Source organism: Conger conger, chromosome 16 (assembly GCF_963514075.1).
Source record: "Conger conger chromosome 16, fConCon1.1, whole genome shotgun sequence".
In the NCBI taxonomy this organism is placed as follows: domain Eukaryota; kingdom Metazoa; phylum Chordata; class Actinopteri; order Anguilliformes; family Congridae; genus Conger; species Conger conger.
The window spans coordinates 32,773,062-32,789,286 of NC_083775.1; the positions used below are offsets into that span (position 1 = coordinate 32,773,062).

The following is a 16,225-nucleotide window of genomic DNA, read 5'->3' on the forward strand; positions in this document are numbered from 1 at the left end:
GCGTAATGTATAATGTAACAATACAAGTGTGGTGCTTTTCAGTATTAAATACATATTGTCTACCAGAGTGGAATACATTATTTATATGCAACAAGTCACACAAGCAATGTCAACTCAGGAAAAAATAGAGTGTTTGCTTTTCCTTTTATTATATCTCATCATTATAAACACATTTGCGATTTCAGCAGGTTCTGTGCTGCTGTCTTTATATCAAAATGGTTTTTGGAATCCTCAACATGTAGTGTCTAAATGATGCATTTATATGTATGTATGCAGCTCTTGGGTAGCTGTGTGTGCCTGCTTGAGTAAGGCTTTGAAAATAGCCTACAGAGGTAATTTCTCTGTTCAAACCCAGGTAGTGTTCCTGAACACTTTATTATGTATGTATTTCTGAGTGAGATAACAGCTAGAAAGCTTACAGTTGATTCATACTTAATGCGCCCTTGGATGGGAATTCATCTTGCATGTCCCCAGACCTCTACCAGGAGAGGTTTGACTTAGCATACAATAGATGGATAGATATTATGCAATTTCTTCTTACCAAATGTAAGCCACTATTTTAGTTATTCAGACCACTCCATGTCCTAGCAACTTACATTATGCTATATACTTCACCAGATATCATCAGTTTCTGAGATACTGAAACCACCTCGTCTTGCATCAATTAAGTCCCCCATTCTGATGGTTTGTCTGAACAACAACTGAACATTTCAAACCCAGCTGAACCTCTCTGCCACATGAGTGGCTGATTAGATTACATTAACAAGCTTGTGTAGAGGTCTACCTAATAAAGAGTAGCAAGCATGGAAGGGGCCAAGATGAATTGTACAGTAAAGCTTTGGCCAATGCTCCCCTTTCTCCATTAGAGAGGTTCAAGGTGCACACTTCAGCTTGCTGTGCTCTGGGGAGTGTTGCTGGTGGCTGTAGTGCATGGTTCCCCAGCTCTGTGCCTCTTTCCAAGACCACCTCGCCATACCTGCTCTCCCAAGCTGGTTGAAATATCCCTGACTATCATTCCTCCAGGACAATGACTATGATTCAATACCTGGACATCCATCCATCCATTATCTTAACCCGCTTATCCTGAACAGGGTCGCAAGGGGACTGGAGCCTATCCCAGCATACATTGGGCGAAAGGCAGGAATACACCCTGGACAGGTCGCCAGTCCATCGCAGGGCACACACACCATTCACTCACACACTCATAGCAACGGGCAATTTAGACTCTCCAATCAGCCTAACCTGCATGTCTTTGGACTGTGGGAGGAAACCGGAGTACCCGGAGGAAACCCACACGCACACGGGGAGAGCATGCAGGACCTCCTTGCTGTGAGGCGGCAGTGCTACCCACTGCACCATCCGGGCCACCTACCTGGACATTATCACCCTTATTTGTTTCATGGTTACAAATGATACACAAAAGAATGCTTGGGAAACGGCAAACAAAACCGAGTCATGCCGCAGATAAGGTAATTTCATCTCTGTAGCCACGCTGCCAAAAATTCCTGCCAGTGTCAAACCCGAATATTGTTGCACATCATAATAGCAGCACTCAATTATGTTCTGACTGAATGGAATGATGGGATATTACTGGCAGAGCCAGAGCTTGCAGTTGTTTTTTTAGGCAAGGCATTATTTCCATTCCTGTTGCTCCATTGACTCACTCCACTAGAAAAACAATTTTGAAACAGATCTGGGTATTTTATATTGGTGTGAATTGTTATTATGTGGTGTTAGCATTGGGATGTGTGCCATTACAAGGACCCCAAGAAATTAGCCTTACCTTTGTTAATTTTTGGTCAATAAAAAGTTTACAATGTAGTGCCTTTTCAGATGAGATTGAACATTTATATGACAAAACTTAAAACAGAGACAGAGCAACTATGCAATAACTATGCCCCACCAAACACAATATCTATGCACGCACACACAACCAAGCTCAGCCGTTGCATTCCATAGCAATATGAAATTATAGACAGTCTCATATTTAGGCTGCTGCTGCTAGCCCTCAAGTAGCTGGAACAGCAGGAACCGGACTGGAAATGTCTCGCGACACGCCTTCTGAAATTGCACAGTTTTGAAATTAGCAATGGTCCGATTACATGAAAAGAACTTTGTCCATGCATGAATAAATAATTATTTTATTAATAAACACAATCAGATTTAATCAGAAAAATTTAATTTTGGTTGAACTAACACAGAATACGCTGATGACCTTGTGGTGATTACCGCCGGTGGGTTGCTCGAGTTCACTTTGTCTCATGTTTCACCTCCGGCCTCACCATCTTGTTCTTTCAGACAAACCTGTTCTTTCTTCTCTTCTGTTTGGGTGAGCTAATATTAAAAGGCTGTGTTAATTGCTGTGAGCGAGCAGATTCTCAGAAGACTCGAGGCTAATTAGCCCAGCCACTGAGGAAAGCAGGGCTATCTAAGCTGGATATCAACCAGAACATGAAAAAGTTCAAGAGTGTGGCAACCCGCTGATGCTTCTCATTCTCGGTCTATACAGTGGGAAGAGTGGGCCACTATTTTACTTAGTAGCCCTTTTAAAAAACCACATAACGTGAATGACCATTCAGAACAGTGATAGGGTTAACATGCACAAAGAGCTTGTGCTAGCCCTTTCTTAACACCTAGCAAACAAACCACTCAATGCCAGCAATTCCTGTACTATAAGGTTAGTAATTCCTTCAGGCAAAAAAATAAAACATTAATATCAGAGTTACGTATACATGTGCTGAAGGAATGTAATCTTACACCACTAGCATGTTTAATCTCATTAATGCACCCCTTTTTCTTGAGGATGTATTTCAATTGTAAAACGGATTGGTCACCCCTTTTTGGTATGGTTTAAGTTCTTTTGAAGCCGCCTTCATTTTGATGAGAGATTGTAGTTATTTATTTGGGTAGTAATTTAGAGTTTTGTAACAATTTGTCGATCTGCTGGGTGGCTCATCCACTTAAGGCATATTTTTTGTTCTAGTCCGTGGATGACATTACATTACATTATTGGAATTTGGCAGACGCTCTTATCCGGAGCGATGTACAGTTGATTAGACTAAGCAGGAGACAATCCTCCCCTGGAGCAATGCAGGGTTAAGGGCCTTGCTCAAGAGCCCAACAGCTGTGTGGATCTTATTGTGGCTACACCGGGATTAGAACCACCGACCTTGCGTGTCCCAGTCATTTACCTTAACCACTACACTACAGGCAGGATGAGCTCCACGGTCCAGGATTGAATCCTGACTGTGCCAGTGGCGACTGCGGCTGGTAGTCCACATGGCAGGACCATTGCTTGTGGGGTCAAAGGTGGTGAGGCTTCACAGCTGGAGAGGGCCCACAAGAAATTCCAATAGGATAGGGGTCCAGAGCAATATTCTTTCAAGGTGCCCAGATAACTGACCTGGTGCTGTTGTTTTGGTCCCAGCTGGTCTTCTGGTGCTCCTCTCTTTGTCTTGCCCTACACTGCACTGTAACAACCTTTTGCGCATGTACTGAAATATTGTGTACATGTACACGTATGGATAAGAGCGTCTGCCAAATGCCATTAATGTAATGTAATGTACATTAACAGTTACATGTAATTCCACATTGTGTCAGACAACCGTGAAGTAACTATGCAATTTTTGGTTCTTCCTGACAGAGCGACCAAAAAATATTGGCTTGGTTGTCATGTAATTGCTGTAGCAGTTTAATTGTCTGTTTTTCTTTTAGGCTGTGGGGGGGTTTAGCTGGAGGTGCTGCAGCCTGTCCTCACGTCATCCCCATTCCCGGCTTTAACTTGCGCTGCCAGTGTAGCCCAGTAGAGATGGGAGAGGCTGCCAGTGTAGCCCAGTAGAGATGGGAGAGGCTGCCAGTGTAGCCCAGTAGAGATGGGAGAGGCTGCCAGTGTAGCCCAGTAGAGATGGGAGAGGCTGCCAGTGTAGCCCAGTAGAGATGGAAGAGTTTAACTGAGAGCTGTTTCCAGGCCTGGGTCAAATAAGTAATTGTTTTGGATTCAAATACTTTTCTGTGCTCAGTTGATCTTGCCTAGTGCAATTGAGCTAACTAAGAGAACCAGAAGGCAGGGTTTGTACTTTTTGAGAGTGTGTCATAGGTTTCAATACACCAGACAAGTTCAAGAGTAGAAAAGGATTTGAATCAAAACCATTTGGTATTTGACCAGGTCTGGTGGACAGGTGCTCTGGAGGGTGTGTCGAGGACCTTCTTGTACCCCTGTAAAAGGTTTCCAGCATATCTTTAGCTGGAACAGGACACATGCTCGCACCTCTTATTTTAGACCCAGGAATAATTCTCTAATGTCTATGTCTGTCCTGATGACAAGGTTCTGACTTGGGTAGGGTGGACCTGTTGACAATGGGGGCGCGACTCTTCTCAGTAATCGTGGACACTTCTTGGACGTGGAGCATATGTGTCTCCACAGACACCATTCTGTCCATCCTCTTGGCGGTGGGAACAATCTGACACTGTTCGTGGAGGGATGGTGGGGACTGATGACTACATTCTTGGGTGTGGAGTGGACATCTTTCTTGCATGGAGGAGTTGACCCCTGTTTGTGAGCAAAAGCCAGAATCTAGACATCTAGAGGGGTGGAAATATAGGTTGAGAGATGTTTTGGCATAAACAAACTAGGTTGATCTTGATATAGCTCAGGTTTTACCCAGATACTGCATAGCCTGGCTATGGCTAGATAACCTTCGCTTTTCAACCAAATGTAGCCAGGCTTTCATTTGAATGCCTAGATGGTGACTTCTCACCACAAAAATGTTCAATGGGTTCTCCTATGTGAAACAAGGCAGCTCTCTGTCTCTCCACCGAGGCTGGGATAGCTATTTGATCCCTGTCTGTGGAGCTCAGTCAGGGGGCTCATTCGCATGTGTGATAGGTGAATCTTTCCAGGAAGGGTTAGTCCTTCGCTCTAACCCCAGAACAGGGGCCAGATCTTCCATCGCTCATGGTGGTTACAATCCTGTTGGCTTTGTGGCTGAGTTTCATGAATCCCAAAACCCTAGAGATTACGGAATTTACAGGAAATCCCCTGTGATGGGTATGTGTGATTATTTGCATTTCACACTCTCCCCACGGTTTCCAACACATCCCATTCAAGCTGGGGATGTATTGGAAACTGGACTGTTCAGGGGAACTATGTCTATCCCCCATCCCGCTCACCACCCACATACTTTTCTTTCAGAGGACACTCAACCACTCAATCACTTTTAGCAAAAATGTCACCCCCCTCCCCCCAAACAAATAGCCGTGAGCACCTGTACTAATGTCCCACAGACGCACTCTGTTACCCTGACACCTGGTCTGCGGGGACACGTCCAACAGACGGCATCATTTTTCACAACCCGCGATTGGGAATGGAGCGACAACCAGACGGAACGAGCGCTTGACGTCGTTGTGCGTGAGCACGTCATAATGGAGCCACGACACCGAGGTCAGGCTCCCGTACCTAGAAGGCTATGTTTAACTCTTCTCAAAATCCAGCCCTGTGAAATCAAATCTCATCAATGACCCTTCCAGTTTCCATCGCTGACGACTAAAGCATGACTTGTAGTGGAAGAACTGTTAAGTATAGAGTGCTGGTTCTGTAGCAGCTGGAAGGACTAAATTGAGAAGGTGAAGGTTAGGATACTGTACCTCATTCTTTCTGTCACCAAACAAGGGACCTCCTTTCTTGTGTATGTCACTGCAGTCATGTTCAGGTCCTGTTTGTTGGTAGATACCATTGGGGTGGCATTAGGACAAGACTGAATTCCGTTTTAGGCTGTCAGTCAGTCAGTGATCTCTTCATATATCACAAGTCTATAATGGGCAGGTATTGACGGGGCTTGTTAGAGCCGGTAAACATGTACAATGTTGATACAGTTGTCCCTCTGTGTGGTCGGTGTGCTCCAGTCTGAAGTAACCGCAGCCACATGAGGGGTGATAACGATTGCAGTTGGGGCTGTAAAATAAAAATAGACAGCCAAGGCAGCCAAGCAGATCTGGCCCAGGAAGTCAAGCTGTGAGCTGCGGCGTTTTTGTATGGCCTGTCTGTTTGCCTGCACTGCAATCCTGAATTCGTTGATGTTGCTAGAAGATTTCATGGTTATCTGTTAGCTAAAACCATTTCATTATTTTCCATGTGCTAAAATACCTGGTTCAGTAGTATGTGGCTTACCTGTATTTAATAGAGTAGACATTTTAAGTTCAATATTAAACATTAGTAAACACTACTCAAAAGATTTAGTTCTTATAAATTATTCCTTTTCTTCCATACTCTGGAAAATGCTGCAACTCGTTGGCACTATTCTCCACCTTCTACAGAGTGTGCCCTCATACTCACATGCCACTCTCTCTCAGGCTGGCACACCCATGGGGCACTGTCCTGTCCATCAAGGCTATGCCTGCACTTTTCACGACCATGTAGCAGCAGAGATCTGTCCAGGCTCGCATTCTTTATTATTATTAATTCTTTATTAGTATTATTTTCAAAAACTAAAACTCCTATAAAAATGGATGGTTACCCTGCTGAATATTTGAGCAAAAACCAGCTGGAATTCTATACTGGTTTAAACTGTGCTTTTGACACTTTTAGCTGGTCATAGCTGGTCATAGATGGTCTGTAGCTGGCCAGTGGCTGGTCAAAGCTGGTTAAGCTGGTGGTAAACTGGTGGACTGACTGACTATATAGACTGATCAGTTGGTGAACATGTGTTGGAAACCAGTTTAGGCTAGTTTCAGCTGGAATTTTCAGCAGGGTAGGCTGATTTCACCTTCAAATGGCTGTGGTCAGTAAAATAAAACAGTATGTATGATGAAAACATACACAATGTTAAATATTTAGGTAAAATCTAACAATCCCTGTTGCACTTTTTGTGTGTTCAACAATTAGATCAGCACAAGCAAATTATACTACAGTTTTCTCCTGCATGTTTTGTAAAACGAATGAACCGCAGTCTATCTAATCAGGTGCAGAGTATGTGGTGGGAACCAGCCTACAGTACTATGTATATTGTATTATAACGGACGTCTTGGGGGTTTTCCAATACATTTTTATGAATTAGTTTTCTGGACACACCTTGCCTTATATGGCATTTTGGGGGTGTCAATTATGCTACTTCACATTTCTCATGCATGCACGCTCACTTCAGAAGAGGTGGGCATTCATCGTGTCTACTTGGTCATGTTCAGAAGTTACGAGCGTTTGTTTGTGAATCCGATGTGACAAAAATGTTTTTGCCTGAGGCCCATTGATTGCATTGGAGAAAATTGTGAGATAGTAATTGCGGGGATTGGTTGAATTTGTGTTCATTTTTGCAATCACACAATTGTTATATTCTTGAGGGTCTGATTAATACTGTACATCTGTGCCACCTGCAAAGCAGTTTGCCCCACCACTATTGTTTAGATTTTGTGTGTGTGTGTGTGTGTGTGTGTGTGTGTGGGAAGGGGGGGGGGTTCTTTTCTTTCTTTTTTGTATTTTTTTCCTGTTTATCCCTGTTGCTTCTCTGGCCAAGAGGGAACACAGAAAACGCAAAAAAACTGCTCACACAATACCGACAGGAGCGAAAAGCTTGTCAGACCAGGAGACCAAGAGACCAAGAGACCAAGTCCCAACATCTGTTAGTTACTCTATCTCCGCTCAAAGGCACCCCCAGGAGAGCCTCTGAGCTCCATGCCTTTTTCAGCTGCATTCATTGGGTCCATTAAGTAGTCAGACTTTGAAGGGGGCAGCACATTAGAGCTTCCCGCTGAGAAGAGCTACAGGCACAACGAATCCTCCCAGTGTGTGGCAGGGCTAAAGCGGTCTGACCAGGGCTGTGTGGAGGGCTAAAGGGGTCTGACCAGGGCTGTGTGGCAGGGCTAAAGGGGTCTGACCAGGGATGTGTGACAGGACTAAAGGGGTCTGACCAGGGCTGTGTGGCAGGGCTAAAGCGGTCTGACCAGGGATGTGTGACAGGACTAAAGGGGTCTGACCAGGGCTGTGTGGAGGGCTAAAGGGGTCTGACCAGGGCTGTGTGACAGGGCTAAAGGGGTCTGACCAGGGATGTGTGACAGGACTAAAGGGGTCTGACCAGGGCTGTGTGGCAGGGCTAAAGCGGTCTGACCAGGGATGTGTGACAGGACTAAAGGGGTCTGACCAGGGCTGTGTGGAGGGCTAAAGGGGTCTGACCAGGGCTGTGTGACAGGGCTAAAGGGGTCTGACCAGGGATGTGTGACAGGACTAAAGGGGTCTGACCAGGGCTGTGTGGCAGGGCTAAAGCGGTCTGACCAGGGATGTGTGACAGGACTAAAGGGGTCTGACCAGGGCTGTGTGGCAGGGCTAAAGGGGTCTGACCAGGGCTGTGTGGCAGGGCTAAAGGGGTCTGACCAGGGCTGTGTGGCAGGGCTAAAGCGGTCTGACCAGGGATGTGTGACAGGGCTAAAGGGGTCTGACCAGGGCTGTGTGGAGGGCTAAAGCGGTCTGACCAGGGCTGTGTGGCAGGGCTAAAGGGGTCTGACCAGGGCTGTGTGGAGGGCTAAAGCGGTCTGACCAGGGATGTGTGACAGGGCTAAAGCGGTCTGACCAGGGATGTGTGACAGGACTAAAGCGGTCTGACCAGGGCTGTGTGACAGGGCTAAAGGGGTCTGACCAGGGCTGTGTGGAGGGCTAAAGGGGTCTGACCAGGGCTGTGTGGAGGGCTAAAGCGGTCTGACCAGGGCTGTGTGACAGGGCTAAAGGGGTCTGACCAGGGCTGTGTGGAGGGCTAAAGGGGTCTGATCAGGGCTGTGTGGAGGGCTAAAGGGGTCTGACCAGGGATGTGTGACAAGACATCTGTTGTGTGACAAGACATCTGGGGAGACAGACTACGGAAAGCCTAGAGGGTAACAATACACGGCGATGCTAACAACTTAAACAAAAACTAGACAGTGGAAAACACAGAACCTGACAGTTACATACAGATATGATATAGTCCATTAACAACAGACTTTTACATTACATTACAGGCATTTAGCAGACGTCTTATCCAGAGCGACGTACAATAAAGTGCAAATCAGAACCAGGTACAAGTGCGTTGAGGACCCTAGAGGAAAGTTCAGTTCTGAGTCCTAGAGGGATCACATAGATGCAACTCAAACCCTTGAAAAGTACATCAACTTACCAACTAACATACCAGCTAGAATATCCAGAATACGACAATAATTATACATAGGTGCTATGATAAGCTATGGCGTACACATGGCTTGTCATAGTAGTGAGGTAGGGAGAAGGTACAGCCGGAAGAGGTGAGTTTTCACTCTACGCTTGAAAGTTGTCAAAGGCTCCAAATTGTGTGAAAAAATCCTTGCAGCTTTAACCAACGGTATTTTGTACCAAGTGCAGGAACTCCAGCAAAGAGAGATTAGAGAATCGATTTCCTGGCTCATTTCTCATTAGGTGCTGCTCCTCTGTTGATTAGGAGGAAAGTATCTCAAACAATCCTGCCGTCTGATGTTCAGTACCTCACGAAACATCTAGTTTTTGCATATGTAACATTTATTCCCTCCTGTAAAAAAGAAAATCGTGTGAACAATTATCACCTCAATAAAACCACAATTACGCTAATTACTCTCCACTGCAGGTGCTCCGTCTCACGCTGCGAGGTACGGTCTGCTGAGGAGATTTAGCGTTGCGCTAAAGACAGCACAGTCTTCTGACACCCTTTGCACTGGCTGAGCTGTGCGTCACGCTCTTCATCTCCCCGTTTAGCCCTTCTCACCATGAACGGCTGTCACGTCACCTCCTCCGCAGTCTCTTAAAAGCATTATTACCTTGAGTAGCATTTTTTTTTTTTCCGGGCAGTGTATTTGCTTATTGCGACGGTGGAATGGAAATATTTGGGCACACCTGGTTTAATTGTCTGTTACAATGAATCTGTACGTGAGGGAAAGCGAACCTGAACTGTAAATGTTACAGAGTTAAACATTAGAACTTTCTGCAAATTTTAATGCTTTTTATTGTTTTTTTTTTTTGTTTTTTTTTTTTTACTGTTTATAAATGAGAAAAAAAGGGAAAAGGTCCTGTGCAAAAGTTTGGGAACCCTTTCTTTAAAAAATAAATAAAGATGATTACTAAGGCCCAGACCCAGGTGATTTACTCATTATGGCTTCAATGAATCAGGTGAGTATAATTCCAGGGCTGAAATTTTTATTCTGAAGTAACTCCATGACTTCATTCTTAAGTATCCAACTGCAGTGGCTGTTCTGTCTGGTATTAACAAATAAGACATGACTATGAACAGTTGTCCACGGATTTCAGAATGAAGATGGTTCATTTCCAACTAGAAGGAGAAGGGTACAAAAAACTCTTTTTTTTTGTACCCTTCTTTTCAAATAGGCTTTTCAAACTGCCTATTTCTACTGTTAGAAAATGGAAGATGAATGGAACAGTTGAAGTCAAGGCGAGGTCTGGAAGACAGGGAAGATTTCAGATAGAATGGCCCGAGACCTGGTGATAAATGCTCAGAAGAACCCACACATCACTGCAAAAGTGCTTCAAAATAGAATAGCACACTCAGGTCTAGTTGTTCACAGGACAACAATACAACATCCGTTAAACAACAAAGACCTACATGGCAGAGTTGCCAGAAAGAAGCCTTTCCTATGACCTCAACACAAAATTCAGCTTTTGAAGTATGCAAAAGAAAATATTGAGAAACCTGAAACCTTTTGGATCAATGTGCTTTGGACTGACATAATTGAACTTTTGGAAAATGGTGAAGCCTTTGTAGAGAAGAGCACCTTGCCAACTATTAAGCATGGAGGTGGTGGGCTGGGGGCTCAGGAAATATTGTGCAAATGGACGGAAGAATGAATTCCACCAAATATCAAGAAATTATAGAGGCTAATTTCCGAAAGGTCAGTCCAGACATTGAAGTTGAAGAGAGGTTGGGTTTTCCAGCAAGACAGTGATCCAAAGCATACCTCAAAACAACCAATAAGTACATTACATTAATGGCATTTGGCAGACGCTCTTATCCAGAGCGACGTACAGTTGATTAGACTAAGCAGGAGACAGTCCTCCCCTGGAGCAATGCAGCAGTAAGGGGCCTTGTTCAAGGGCCCAACGGCTGTGCGGATCTTATTGTGGCTACATTGGGGATCGAACCAACGACCTTGCGGGTCCGAGTCATGTACCTTAACCACTACGCTACGGGCCACCCTATACTTCCAGGAAAGACGGATGAAGATTTTGGAATGGCCACCACAGTCCCCAGACTTGAATATTATTGAAAATCTGCGGAGAGGTCTGAAATATGCCATACATGCAAGGAGGCTGAATGATATTTAGAGCACTGGAGGGGTTGTGCCAGGAAGAATGGGGAAAACTTCCAAAAGCTAAAATTTCAAGACTCTTCGCTGGCTACAGGAAGCGTTTACAAGCTGTTATAGTTGCTCGGGGAGGAGTTCACTACACTTAACTGACAAGGGTTCCCAAACTTTTGGACAGGGCCTTTTTCCTTTATTTATTATTTTGAAACTGTAAAAAGTAATCTTTGAAGAGATGTTTAACTGTGTACCATTTAGAGGTCAGGTTCGCCTCTGTTCCCCAAGATATAAATTGTAAAAGGCGTTTTGATCAGGGTTGCCCAAATTTTTGCATACAACTGTACATTTAGATATTAGTCTGACTAATGGTAAAACACTGTGGAAGGAGAGAGGCTGGGACTGCTTCTCAAACCCATCGTGTCTGTTGTGTATTTGTGTTTTTTGTACATTGCTAGTGTATTTGCGTATACACTGATTACACTGATCCATTCTGTTACTGTTCTTCAGCATATGGTGACCCATGGCGTCAACAGTAGACTACCAAAAACACTGTCGACGTGAGTGAATAGGCCTACATTTAGGTACATTGGGCTATTCAAAATCCTAAAAAATAAGTTTTTGTCTATGTACACTAATGGTGAAAAACTGTGGAAGGAGAGAGACCGGGAGAGGGAGAGCAATATGCAGGCATGGTGGAAGACAACAGAGAGGAAGACCAAGAGCCGTATTTCGCGAATGACATTAGAGGTACTATAATTAATCATGTGTTAATCATGGCCTGTCATTAAGAGAGGCTGGGCTGAGAGTGCAGAGTATCTGTTGTGAGATTTTTCCACAGAACCAACAGGTAAGATGTTCATTCTGTAAGGGCATCTGACTACGCATCTGACTACTAGACATAATCTATACATTTCTCATACAATCGACTATAACAAGAATATATACTATGCAAAACAAAAATTAGGTGGCACAAAATTAGTTACTATTACGAAGATAGACATAAAATTATGCATCAGCATAAATGCTACCTGCTGCCATGCGTGACAAAGTGATCTTGTTCAGAGAAAACTAGTGGAAGTGTTTTGGTACAGCTGTCTGATTCCTGTCAGTCAGTCGCTCTCACACTGAGGCAGGAGAGAGGGACCGCTGCCAAATGTGCACACACACACACACACACATACACGCAGCCTGGACAGCTGAAGGCCAAATGTCTGTAGCCACATTCCTCTTTTATTGAATGGTATTAATGGGTTACAGTGTTTCTGTTTGTATTGCACTGTATGTCTGTATTACAGTCAGATTCTGTTCTTACAGTACGTGCGTTGTTTCCACCTAGCATGCAGTATTATTGGATGTTCCTACCATCTTACCTCTTCAAAAGAACTACATTACCCACTTTAATGAGCGTATGAGCTTTATGTGCTGAAGTGTGATTTTCAGCTTTGTTTTTCAGGTCAGCCACTAAGGGGCTCCCTGCCTTAGGTGTAGTTTGCTTGTGTTGGTTTGTGCTCTGAGAGAAAGGTTTTACGATTCACCAAATATAGTGAAGTACTACCACCAGGAAAGGGCAGCACTGACACCAGTAATAGTGGAGCATTGCTGCCAGGAAAGTGGATCACTGACACTTTCACTGCCACTGACATAGTGGCAAGTCAGTGCGGGCAGCAATAGATCGATTTTGGTTAGACTGATCACTGAGTTTGGCAAATGAAGGTGACATTATATGACTGAAGCAGTATCAGTAGTAAGACTGGAACTAAGGCTGTGACACAAGGAACATGGGCCATTTTGGAGAACAACAGTTGCAGCCTGCCAGTAAATAGTAATATAACTCAGGGTAATATGGTCATATTTGATATGTGGACACTTTTATCCGAAGGTCGGTCAGCTGAATGACATGCTAGTTGTGGTGCTGATAGAGGGGAACATTTTAGCACCAAAACACCCCATCAAACTATGGGGTCTTCTGTGGGATAGGACATTCTGTCATATACATGGATATACTGCATGTGCATAATGCTATCATAATGACACCATCACATGTAACTATAATAAAGACCAAGCAGAGAAAAATCTCTAGAACAGTGGTCCTCACTCCTGGTCCTGGAGAGCCTTAATATTAGCAACCAATTCAGACCCAAGAAACCAGGTGAGGTGCGTTAACTCTCCATTTACCTCTCTCCAGCACCAGGAGTGAGGGCTACTGCTCGGGAGGGGGGGGGGGATTTTTAACTGGTCTAATTGGCCCCTCAGAAGCTGGCATGTTATCGCCCCCCTGTGGTCGCCTGGTGAACTGCAGGTGGCAGCTCTCAGGATTTGAGTCATTTTGTCATTTTCACACCCGGGCCGGAATGTTCCTCCATCCTCCACTGAGTGACTCAGGGCCTCGGAGTGGCTGCTTGAGCTGAGATTACCGCGGAAACCCAAGGATCAAATGCCACGCGTTTTCATAAGGCCACATGAATCATGATTACTTTTTATGTGGGTGTCACTTTGCCCGGTATGAAATTTAATTGGCCACTCTTGGCGGGGAACCATTGATTGCTGCGCTCTCATACCCTCTACTGCAGAGGCCAGCTCTACAGCAGGGATGAGTAGCATTACTGTAATGCAAATAAATGTTTTTGAGACAAGCATTAGCATATACAGTCTATGTGTGTATGCATTATGGATTATGTATGCAGTGTGGAGTTCTTGCCTTTTTGTATGGTTTATACCTCTACATAGCAATATCCAGTGTGGTTTTTTAAATAATTTATAAGAAAATAAATTTTGTCCAATGCCCATCCCTGTCCTTCAGTAACCTGCAGTATGAACCTACCCTTTCTAGGAAGTGTAGCCTGGCACCCTGATTGGTTACCCTTTCTCCTGTTTCCCTGCAGGGATGAAGCGACTGCTTAGCCCCGCCTCCCTGCTGGAGAGCGGCCAATCGGGAGACAGCGAGTCGGGTGGCGACGTGGCCGAGGCCCAATCGGCCGACCCGGAGCGCAGGCATAAGAGAGGGAGGAGGCGGGCGAAGTTTACACCGTGCGAGCTCTGCGACATTCAGCTCAACTCGGCGGCCCAGGCGCAGATCCACCTCAACGGCAAGTCTCACCGCAAGAGGCTGAAGCAGGTCAGCGGTGGCAAGCCTGCAGACGCTGCAGGTGAGACACCTGAGCGCAGTGTTCACTGCCGTCAAATCTTCCCATCAGGGGCAGCAGGGTAGCAACTGCCGATAAGACACCTGAGATCAGTGTTCACTGCTGTCAGCCTTCCTATCAGGTGCAGCAGGGTAGCAACTGCAGGTGAGACACCTGAGCGCAGTATTCACTGCTATCAAATCTTCCCTTCTGGTGCAGCAGTGTAGCAACTGCCGATAAGACACCTGAGATCAGTGTTCACTGCTGTCAGCCTTCCTATCAGGTGCAGCAGGGTAGCAACTGCAGGTGAGACACCTGAGCGCAGTGTTCACTGCTATCAAATCTTCCCATCAGGTGCAGCAGTGTAGCAATACTGCTTACTGAACTGTCTTTGTAACTTCAAGGTTGCTTCTCTGATTCTGTAGTGGGGCACTACAGTGGTTTCCTTAAGCAATGTACATTACTCATCATAGATTGTGTCAGAAAGCTGTACAGCTGTGATTGCCTTGTGGGTTTTTCAAGAGGGGGCCCTAGAAGGGGTCTTCTGAATGTCTTTGAACCTGGGAGGGGGTCCCTGGATCAGGTAAGGTTGGAAACCCCCTGCTCTGGTGGAATGAATGGATTGCTTGTACAGAAATATAAGCTGTGTGTTCTTTGATACTCGCTCTGGATAAGAATGTCTACCAAATGCCGAATGAATGTACGTACCCTGCTCCTGTTAAATGGCTTACACTAAGGAGGGCAGCGGTCGATTTAATACTTGGGACATAGACCACCAGGTAATCTGTGCTGTTATTGGTCCAATAAGGGATATTTTCCCACTGGACCTTGCAGAATCGATTGGCTCCCTTCCAGTGATGGGGACACTGGGCTGCTATAGACATGTTTCAGATGAAGCATTTAACCAAGATTCTGGATCACTGTTTTCAAACCCCAAGGTACCTATCATTAATCCTCAATCTGTCCATCTTAAGTCTTCTCAGTTTAACTCAATAACTCCCTCCCTCTCCAGGATGGAGGTGACTATTCTAACGTTAAGTCATGCGTAAAAATAGGCCACATTACAAAAGTGATGAAAGGTGCCATTATTATCACATGAAGGGTCCCCAGGTGCCTGGACGTAATTGTGTGTGGTTCTTCACGGTGGTGTTGCAGGTGTGTTTGCTCTTTCACACTGCTCCACATTCCCTCTAGGGGGTATATCGAGAAGCAGGATTGCTAAGTTCACTGGATGGGTTCACCAAGTAAAACCTGGAACAGCCGTTTCTGTTTTCAGTCCATGTTTGGAAGGGCTTCCGGGGTTTTACTCATTGAGCTTATCCAGCTAACTCGGTAATCCTCATGATACAAGCCCCTGGTGTCTCGTGTTCAGGCTCCAGGACGATCGATCGTTTAGTCATTTGATGATGCGTTCAGCATGGTACATTCATTCAGGCCCAGCGGTCACTCATCCTGTTGGTGAATCCGTCCATATAAGCCAAGCGGCCAAAACCAGGCTTATATTTTGAAGCTCATTTCCTGGTTTTGTTGAGAGATAGTGCTCACTAGCACCACTGTAGTATAGGTCATTCAGATCTGTTTCAATGACTACGGTCAGAATACTGTCTCCCTATATGCCGACCCATTTTCTTTAAGTTATTGTGTTCTTAGGACAATGCAGCAATACTTTTTTGACGAATCAGGGACTATCTTGCATGTTTAGTGGAGGATCCGCACTTGGCTTCCCTACTGAGTCTCTTCCCTTTTCACAAGCCCATGGATAGTCAGTGGGTGACGCAACGGGAACTTGCTCCATATTTTTTCTCCAGTTCATGGTATAAACATGC

General features: G+C 45.1%; 1 protein-coding gene across 2 annotated transcripts in view; it reads left to right on the forward strand.

Annotated features, from left to right (window-relative positions):
- The window catches only part of LOC133115155 (zinc finger protein 385C-like), a 115,302-nt gene that overhangs the window by 10,447 nt on the left and 88,630 nt on the right, over positions 1-16,225 (forward strand). Inside the window, exon 2 of one of the 2 annotated variants that reach the window (XM_061224911.1) lies at positions 14,160-14,423. The exons of the other annotated variant lie outside the window; for it this stretch is intronic. Coding sequence (XP_061080895.1) covers positions 14,160-14,423 — 264 coding nt within the window. The remainder of the gene's footprint in view (positions 1-14,159; positions 14,424-16,225) is intronic. 2 annotated transcript variants of the gene reach the window in all.